We start from the raw sequence: 10,743 nt of genomic DNA, 5'->3' as shown, positions 1-10,743 counted from the left end.
TGTATATATTAATATTACCTCATCATTTCGCATGGGTAGCAAAAATTACACAAAAAACCAGGATATCACACCCGTTTTATAGGTAGAGATACCAAGTTGAAGTGATGCATTTTGAGTAGATATGAATAATAACAATAAATGGAGCAAAACACATATAAATAAAAGGCATATAAATAAAAGTTCCTTTAATTCCTACACATGTTTCAAAATATATGTGTGCTCTCCTCCAAAGAAGTAAGAGCTGCTGGAATTCCACATATATTCATCGTCAGGGAATCAACATATAAAAGCAAGACAAATGCGAAATGATGAGGTAACTTACGAGCTATAACATTACATGGCCAAGTAAGTGACTGTTAGAAGTAAGAACGCTTGTTTACATAGAGTTTTAAAGGGAGGAGGCTGTAAATGTAATGCTAAAGGTTTAAATTAAATGATTAAAAAGGGGGAAGGAGGGCAAAATAGATCACAGTAAAGTGAGCTAGAAGTCGTAAGCTAATTGCTAAGTTATATATATATATATATATATATAGTCAATCCAAACATGAATAAGCAAGAAAAAACAACAACGTGAGGACGTGGAATAAGTACAGTGTTATTGGACGCTCAGGAAAGGAAAGAAAAGAAAGAAGATTTCATGTTTCGGGCGCAGCTCTTCATCAGAAATATAGAAAAAGTCCAAAGAAGGGAAGACGGAGAAATAAAATCGCCAACGATACACACGCAGTCATATATATATATATAAATATAAATGTATAAACAAATGACGTAATGTATACTGAATGTAAAAACAAATGGGAGACATACAGAAGGTCCGTAGTTCTTCATCAGTTACTGACCAATTGCACTTAATACAGTAATCCATGAGATTGCAATTGAGGGAATTTGTAGGCTAGAAATTGGGGGTGGTGAAGTCAAAAATACTCTGACAATCACTTCAGACTCTTTCCAGAGGTATGGCAAGGAGCTTTATACTGCTGCCATACATATGACCGTTCAGCAGCAACCCTCTCCAGCAGCTTCACATAGCTATCTGAACTGAGATGTATGACAGTATGATGTCAACCTTACTGGAGGAACACCCAAAGACCATCACAGTCTGAGGGGAACTTGGTTTTCATGATATGTAGGACATTACATGGATTGAAGGCAAACCATCTGTTTCTAGGTGTTGTACAACTGGTCCTGACAGAAATTCTTTTCCTCTGAAAAGAGCCAAATCATTGCTGGCTTAGTAGTATTACTCAGCTTGTTCAGGAGTTTCTTTGCCTCTGTCAGGTGGTTCTCCATGGGCTTGGCTGTCAAAATTTGTCCCTTGCACTTCTTGTATAAGTGGTTGCAAAGGTCTTCATTCAGAGCCAGTTTCATGGTGTCAGCTCTAACACCCGTCTCTGTTACCAAATTTTTGGATCATCCATCACCTTGTCCTGCAGTTGTTGGATGAATCCCAGCATGCTGATGCAGTCAGAGCACCTTCTATGTCTCTTCCTGCTGGTGACGACTTTGTAGCCCCCATTGTAGCTGTCCATGTTACATCTTACAGCCCTTAAGGTGTTTCCAGAGCACAGAATAGTTATTTTGACATTGGCATCTTCACACCCAGAGCAAATCATCATGCAATATTCAGATGGTTTCAAGTTCTCCATATCAGTTACCATTTTCTCAACTACAACTTTAATCTTTATGCTCTCCAACATTGTTGACTGTTCACCAACACATCAAGTTGTTCTTGGGAAAAAAAAGACAGAGAATTATCAAATTTATCCCAAGCACTTTGTGTGTGTGTGTGTAATATTATCAATGCCATCATCATCATTTTAACATCCACTTTTCCATACTTATATGGGTGAAATGAAATTTTGTTGAGGCAGATACCCTTTTTGTTACCAATGCACATGGCATTAAGATTTTTATAGCTCATTACATATATAAGAAAACCAAACCTTACCATTTGGTTTTCTTGCAGAATGTATCCCCTGGTAATTTCTGCTACTTCTTGTTTCAAGTTATGTCATCACTTAGTGTGTATTTGATTATTTGCGAAAAAAAAAATCTTTGCCTAGAAATACTGGTAATGTGTGTTGTTTGCTGAGTAGGTCTAATAAGACTGAAAGACATCCATGATTGTTACCCCACTACTATAATCAAGCTCAGTATCTACTGCATTTGTATGTCAATTTATTAGTACAAGCAAAGAAGGGCAGTCCTCATCGCCTTTGCAGCCCTTCTTTAATCAGGAAAATACCTACAAGTGTTCTATATACTAGTTTCCAGTCCAACATGAAATACTTAAGAATTCCACAATTCTCCCTCTGTTTGCATTGGCAGTTGTATCTATTATTTAACCTCTTTACTGGATAGGTACTTATTTACAGCTGGGTCGAATGGCTATGATAATGATGATGAATGATGGTAGTTTCTTGTAGACTGAGAAAGATGGTTCTACAATTTCTAGCTGAACAATCTGCGCAAATGATTTGTTTATAATGATCAAATGTTTGTGCTGTACATTGGCTTTCTCCCTCCATCAAATCAATGTTGCCTGGATAGACACACACAGTATACCACATGTCAGGTTTTGAAGTGATTGCTCAAGAACACAATGCACCACCTGGTCCAGGAATTGAAATCACAATCTCACAATCATAAGTGCAACACCCTAACCACTAAGACATGCACCCTTATGACTGACTATACTACAATACATCACATTTGTTTACAACTGATGGACCATCTTTCCTTGTGATACACACTTACAGCTACAGGGTTCTTATTTACAACCTGCCTCACATGAGACACAATTTACAAATCAAAGGACCATTCTTGATAGCAACTTATGTCTTGGGCATAAACACATCGCAGAGTTGATTCCATGCAAATAAATCAATGGCTATTCAGTCTGTGGGCCAATATCATACCTCTGGCTTGTTGTAATTGTTCCACTGAGTTAAACATGATTTTAAAAAACACATAGTCATAGATTCAATAGAAAGTGGTGATGTTGGTGACAAATCGTGTGACATTTCCATGAAAAATCTTCAAATGTCATCTCTTTTGCTCTTCCTACACAGACAAGACAATTGTGATAAACACAAAAATTTGGTGAACTTGTAGGAATTCGGCAAGTGCACTTATTTGGAGGTGTAGTAGAGGTTTTTATAGAGCTAATAGTGGTGTGTTATATTCTGTGGTATGTTAGAAAACTGCCAAATATAAACTTAATGTGTGTGTGTGGTGTGTGAGAGATCATCATCATCATCACCAACGTTTTTCATGCTGGCATGATCTGGATGGCCTGACAGGAACTAGCAAGACCAAGGGCCACACCAGGGTCCTTTTTTCCATACTGGCATGGATTAGATGATTTGACAAGGGACCACTGAACAAGAAGACTGCACTGAGCTCCAATGTTTGCAAGTGTCATAAAACTAAAAACCTCTGTAAAATAGCTGACATTAGGAAGAAAAAGCAAACAATGGAGTTTGATTAAATGGCTCCTATCAAACCATCCAACCCATGCCAGCATGGAAAATGGATGCTAAGTTATGATGAGGGTGATGAAATATGTATGTTCATTCTTTTACTTGTTTCAGTCACTAGACTGTGGTCATGCTGGGGCACAGCTTTGAAGGGTTTAGTATTTATTTTTCTTTTAAGCCTGATACTTATTCTCTCAGTCTCTTTTTGCCAAACCATTAAGTTACAAGGACGTAAACAAACTAATACTGGTTTTCAAGCAATGAAAGGGAAAAACACAGGCACACACACACATATAAAATATAAAGAAAGTCAGGAGGTACAAGATGACTATATTTATTTCACCATTTGATAGCCATAGGTTGATGGCTGTTTATGTATGTAGTCGGGTCCACTAAAGAAGCTTTTTTGTCATTACCACTGGATTATATAAATCCATATATTATACATTATATATATATATATATATATATATATATATATTTATATATATATATAGGCTTCTTTCAGTTTCTATCAACCAAATCCAAACTCACTCGCAAAGCTTTGGGGCTATAGTGGAAAACATTTGCACAAGGTACCACACAGTGGGACCTAATGTATCTAAAAAGGGTCAGAAGTGTTTTATCCCCGCCTCTCTCTATATATATGTATATATGTATACATATAATATGTAAAAATATTTATATGTATGTATACATGACCAGATCAATAAGTATTTGGACTGTTGCCATAGTAATGAAGCTATAGCATACTGAGTGAACCCACTTGTCACAGATTGACCTTGAACTCTGCTGTGCATGCACACCAAGTTTTAATGTTCTAGCTCACTTCCACTGTTTACAGCAGTGCTTGGAAAGAAGATGTGTAGTGTGTGATCGTCACATTGACCATGACTGAAAGTTGAGCAGAGAATCTGCATCAAAGTTGCAGAAAATGTATGGAGAGGAGTGTATGAGCTGCACACAAGTGTACAAGTGGTTCAGATGTTTCCAAGATGGCCAAAAATATGTCAATATTAACGAACGTTCTGGGAGACCTGCAACCAGCAGAACTGACAAAAACATTGCAGATGTGCTTGCAGCTGTGAGGGGAAATCATCAAATCACCATCTGTGAGTTATCAGAGGATGTGCAGATTAATTACAGTTCAGTTCAATCCATTATCACTGAAGATTTGGGTCGGAGATGTGTGTCTGCCAAATTTGTGACAAAACTGCTTTCAGCTGACCAAAAAGACACTCAGATTTCATTTGCACAAGATCTCCTTGATTGTGTCAAGAAAGATGAAGACTTTTTAAAAATAGTCATAACAGGTGATGAATTGTGGATCTATGGCTAGAATTGGTAGCATACCACAAGAAAACTACCGGCTGTTTGGGAATTCTAAGGGTGAACAAGCTCTAATTGTACTCTTATACGTTCTTAACAGAACACACCTCAACTGACTATGTGTGTATGTATAAAGAAAAAGGAGGTAGTCAGGATTTGAATAAAAACTTTTTTCAGCACTTTCATCTCTTTGTGTGATTCATCATGAATCCTTCAAAGGGATGAAAGCACTAAATAAATAGTTTTTATCCAAATCTTGACAACCTTCTTTTCTTAGGGTGGCACATGAGATGCACCATTTTGAGCGTGGCCGTTGCCAGTACCGCCTGACTGGCTCCCGTAGGATTTTCGAGCGAGATCGTTGCCAGTGCCCCTGGACTGGCTTGTGCGGGTGGCACATAAGACACCATTTCGAGCGTGGCCGTTTTCGTGCGGGTGACACGTAAAAGCACCCACTACACTCTCTGAGTGGTTGGTGTTAGGAAGGGCATCCAGCTGTAGAAACTCTGCCAAATCAGACTGGAGCCTGGTGTTGCCATCCGGTTTCACCAGTCCTCAGTCAAATCGTCCAACCCATGCTAGCATGGAAAGCGGACGTTAAACGATGATGATGATGATGATGATGATGATAAATCTGTACATAACCTAAAACCAAGGTGCCATGTAAAAAGCATTGATGTGGGTGCTAGTGCCATGTAAAAAGCACTCAGTTCACCTTATAAAGTGGTTGGCATTAGGAAGGGTACCTAGTTGTAGAAACCAAGCCAAAACAGATTATGGAACCAGGTGCAGCCCCTGGCCAATTCCTATCAAGCTGTCCAACCAATGTCAGCATGGAAAATGGACGTTAAATATTGTTGGTGATGATGATGACAATGACTTCAGTCTATACACATGTGCATGTACATGTGTATAGATTTGGTAGAATCCATCCATTGGAACCTGAAAGAAGCCCATCGCATATATATATATATATATATATATATATATATATATATATATATATATATATATATATATAAAGCTAATAAGTAACAAGGATGTCCAGGTATCCTTGTTATTTGCTTTTTATTCACCTAACTTTGAGCTGTGCAGACTATACTGAACTGGCTTGGTCCCCCAATTTAAGTACCTAATTCAACTGAGTCTTAATTATATATATATATATATTTGTTTAGTTTGGACAAACATATGTTGTGATGCATTAATAAGGTCTATGAATATCCATCTGCAATTAGCAGAATTGTTAGCACACCAGGCAAAATGGTTAGTGGCATTTCGTCCATCTATACATTCTGAGTTCAAATTCCACCGAGGTCCACTTTGTCTTTCATCCTTTTGAGGTCAATAAAATAAGTCCCAGTCGAGCACTATGGTCAATGAAATCAACTTACCTCGCCCCCAAAATTGCTGGCCTTGTGCCGAAATTTGAAACCATTATTATTATTATTAAGGCAGTGAACTGGTAGAATTGTTAGCATGCTAAGGTCGACTTTACCTTTCATCCTTTCAGAGTCGATAAATTAAGTATCAGGGAAACACTGGGGTCGATGTAATCGACTATTCCCCTCTCTCCCAAAATTTCAGTCCTTGTACCTATATTAGAAAGGATTAATATTATTATTATTATTATTATTATTATTATTATTACTACGTGTGTGTGTATGTGTGTGTGTCACCAGCCCTTGTTTATGCCCCCGCAACATAGCAGTTCGGCAAAACAGACCGATAGAATAAATACCAGGCTTTAAAAAAACTAAATACTGAAGTCGATTCCTTCGACTAACAATAATTAAATGCGGTGCCCCAGCATGGCCGCAGTCTAATGATTGAAACAAACGAATGATGAAATATAAAGATATGATTATTTTTACTCTTTTTATAACACTTGATTTAGACTTTAAATTTCGGCATTTGTCTACAACTTGACACCCCTGCTTTATGACAATAGACTCAGCCTTAGACTTCTATCAGTTGCTAACGAAGTTCCTTAGTTAGCGAGCCATGCCAGGGAGACTGCAAGTTATAAAGGATCGGAAATGGAGAATACAAATGAGGAAGAACATTTACACTACACCCTTAGCTCCCATGATTAGAGGAGAAATCGATTGCGATGTTTCCCTGCCCCTCCGGCGGGTGCCCGGCATCTTCGGCTTCACCATCACCAGATTACAATAGTTTAATTACCCTAATACCCCATTCTTAAACAATAGACTCACTATTAGAATTGCATAATTCCGTTAACTACTCTAACACTTCCTACTTTCTCTAAAACAATTGACTTTGTTACAACACAATCACACCACCACTACCACTATCGCTACTACAGCTAATCATTATCAACAACAAAACGTGGAATTCTTTTCGTAGTCTCTTGACTTGCTAGAAATAGCAGCTAAATACCATTCATCTCACGCTCTACCGTCTTTAAAAAAGAAGTCACATTGTAATGTAGTAACAGATGTACTATGACTGAACTAATGGGCAGAACAGTCACGGCTGGAACATCTTTGATTACAGCTCCGCTCTGTCAAGCTGACCTGGGGCTAAAGAACATCATTACCATTTCGTGCCAACAAAGAAACCTTTATGTTGTCACTCGACTTGCTAGAAATGGCAGCCAGATCTGTCTCAAATTATATCCCGAAATCTTAAAAAAAACCCCAGACACGTGTGTATTCAGAATAATGTAATTTTAGATATGTTATAACTTGAAAGGTGCGATTGTCACGGTTGGAACGCATTTTATCCTTTGTTCAATCAGTATTGATCTGACGTGAACAACAGCACTGACAACTACAATATTGCCACTACCACAACTTTAGCTTTGCACTCCTTCATACAACAACACTACACCACTGCATTATAGTTCTACGATTCACTTGTCAGCCCCTACCAATATATTTCCAAACACAATAGACTCCATAACAACGACGACTGCAGTTTAACAGCAACGACCAAACAACCGCTCCGTTATCACTACTAACAACAAATATCGGTCAAATCTCCCTTAATTCACACACTGTTTTCTTTAAAAATAAGAAAGAACACATTGGATAACGAAATCCGCTGTCTGAAAAAGAAAGAAAAAGTGAAATGATCACGATTGGAATGCTTTCGATCATAAGCCTACTCGATCGGCTTTCGTCTTGTGTTAAACGATAGCAATAACAAAACGTCAGTATATTTAAAGTTCTTTATTTACCCTGTTATTCCCCTCTAGTTTTACTAAATATAAAGGACTACCAAAATAATACTATAGTTGTGAAAGTTCTGTCGTTATCCTGTCATCCCCCATCAAATTCTCTAAACACAGCAGACTATACCATAACGACAGTTATGGGGGGGGGGAGTTTCTTATGTTTAGATTCGAAAGTTTTTTTAATAATCCTGTCATCCCCATTAACATCTCTAAACGTAACGGACTCTGCCAAACCACTACTACAGCAAAAGTTCTATAATAATCCTGTCACCCCTCCATCAATTTCTCTAAACGTTATGGACTCTGCCCGTACCACAAGGATAATATAGTTGCGAAAGTTCTATAGTAATAGTCATTCCTCATCCATTTTTCTAAACGTTGTAGGCTCCACCATCACTACACTTTGAGACAACATAGTTGCGAAAGGTCTGTAATTATTCTGTCACCCCCACCTCGATGTCTCTAAATGTAATGGACTCTGCCAGTACCGCTATGACAATATAGTTGCGAAAGTTCTATAATAATCCTGTCACTCCCCATCAATTTCTTCAAACGTAATTGACTTCACCAACACTACTGTGATAGCATAGTTGTGAAAGTTCTATCGGTAGCCTCTGGTATTCCCCACTTAAATTTTCCAGAGTAGACTCCACCCCTACGACAATAGTTACCAAAGTTCTATAAATATTCTGTCATCCCACATCACTTTCTCTGAACACATTAGAATTCACCATCACCACTACTATAACAAAAGTTTTCCAACTCTCCAATCTAGCTACCCCACCCCACAAATTTCTCTTAACACAATAGACTCCACCGCCATCCATCGTCCCGGCTCCGCCACAACCTTCACAACAGCAGAGTCTCAACAAGTTCTTGCTAAAACAGGAAGCAACGAAGTGGCGGTGCTGAGAGGGTTGTTCTGTAGGAGGTTCATCAGCTGCCCTCATTGTTCTCACTCTCTCTTTCTTCCTTTCTCTCTCTATGTGACTAATAGAAAATAACTGTATAAAACATAGACTGACAAAATGTGTGTGTGTATATAGACACATATATATATGTATTCTTTGTAATTCTACTTCGCGAGTTGGTACAGCACCATAGTTTTGTTTCACAGAGAAACACACCACAGACCTGTATATTATATCAAAAGTTTATATATATATATACATACATATATATATATATTAAGTTTTCTATATAATATCACATCATCTATGTACGAATTATCATATATTATACATTTTTATAATTATATATATATATAACCATATTTCAATAGTTTCTACAGTAGCATTATTTGTTACCCACAGAAATAAACCGACAGACACAGGATTGTTTGTGTGTGTGTGTGTGTGTGTTGGAATGGAAGCAAGACATCTAGTCTTACCAAAATGGATGTACAGCTAAAAGGATGTCTAATATAAAAGTTGCTGTCAGAGTCAGGCCTCTCACCAAACGGTAAGTTTTTCTTTAACATATATATATCTATCTATATATATATATATATATACACACACATCTTCTGTTTTTGTGATATCCATTATTATTATCATTATTATCATTATTATCATTATTATTATTATTGTTATTATTTTTATTATCATTATCATTATTATCATTATTATTATTATTATGTAATAATAACATCTGGTTATATACACACACACGCGCGCATGTTAGTAACGAACTGGTAAAATGAGTCCTCATCTGCGGGAGACGGATGTACGATTCTTTTTAACGTAAATTCTATTTTGTGTTTGTTTGTGCGAATGATTGAAACTTGGTTTTGTCGATTCGGCAAAAGATTTGGAAGATTTTAGAACTTTCGGCTTCCACTGAGATATAGCGCGCACACATATACACGTGCGTGCGTGCGTGTGTTTGTGTGTGTGTGTATTTATATACATATACAGGCATACCTCAAGTTACGTCTTTTGGCAGTTCATCTTTTTCGGCTTTACGTCGGTCTAGGCGAATATATTTAAAAGCATTAATAAGTTTTAAAATACCTCAAAACCAATAGTGAAGTGGGAAAAAGCCAATAAAGTGCATGTACAAACCATTTATTAAAATAGATGTCAACTAAAATAGTTTTTAAAAATGCTTTTCGTGTTACGTCGTTTTTCGAGTTAAGTCGCTTGGAACCAATTATCGATTTAAGTTGAAGTATGCCTGTATTTAGTTTTGTCTTTTATTGAAACTGAAAAACCATATCCTTTACATGTGGTGTGTGTGTGTGAATGTAAAGAGAGCGTGTATGGCTGATCAGGATCCTGGTTTGTGTATGTAGGGTTTTGTAAGTGCTGTGTGCTCGTTTGTTTAAACTTCTCCTGTAACTTTATCTACATATATGGTTGTGTGTGTGTGTATGTGTGTGTGTACTCTACAACTAGTGTGTGTATATCGTTTCGAGGTGTTTATAGAGATTATTGCGCACACGCTTTATTTAACGTTATTAATAAATGTATAAAATGTGTGTGGATAGATGTGTATAACTACTATAAGGTGTATAAATATATGTATGTATGGGTTTGTGTATATCTACTGTAAGATACACACACACATGATGGCAGACGTGTGTTTCTGGGGCAGCATGCTGCAGACTCCCATAAGTATTTTTTCATGCGCACATATATAATTATATCTATCCATATACATACACACTCACACATATACATGTATGCATGTGTGTGTGTGTATATATATATATATATATATATATATATATAT

General features: G+C 37.1%; 1 protein-coding gene across 4 annotated transcripts in view; it reads left to right on the top strand.

Moving 5' to 3' along the window:
- Window positions 1-6,866: 6,866 nt before the first annotated feature.
- LOC106874278 (uncharacterized) overlaps window positions 6,867-10,743 on the top strand; it is a 162,890-nt gene continuing 159,013 nt past the window's right edge. For all 4 annotated transcript variants that reach the window (XR_001409985.2, XM_014921953.2, XM_014921952.2 and 1 more), the window contains exon 1: window positions 6,867-9,471. Coding sequence is in view for 3 of the 4 variants with exons in the window: in XM_014921953.2 (XP_014777439.1) it covers window positions 9,425-9,471 (47 nt within the window). In the remaining variant the exon portion in view is untranslated. The remainder of the gene's footprint in view (window positions 9,472-10,743) is intronic.

Source organism: Octopus bimaculoides, chromosome 20 (genome assembly GCF_001194135.2).
Source record: "Octopus bimaculoides isolate UCB-OBI-ISO-001 chromosome 20, ASM119413v2, whole genome shotgun sequence".
NCBI classification, from domain to species: domain Eukaryota; kingdom Metazoa; phylum Mollusca; class Cephalopoda; order Octopoda; family Octopodidae; genus Octopus; species Octopus bimaculoides.
The sequence above is the reverse complement of the archived record's forward strand: the minus strand, read 5'-3'. Positions and strand labels throughout refer to the sequence as shown.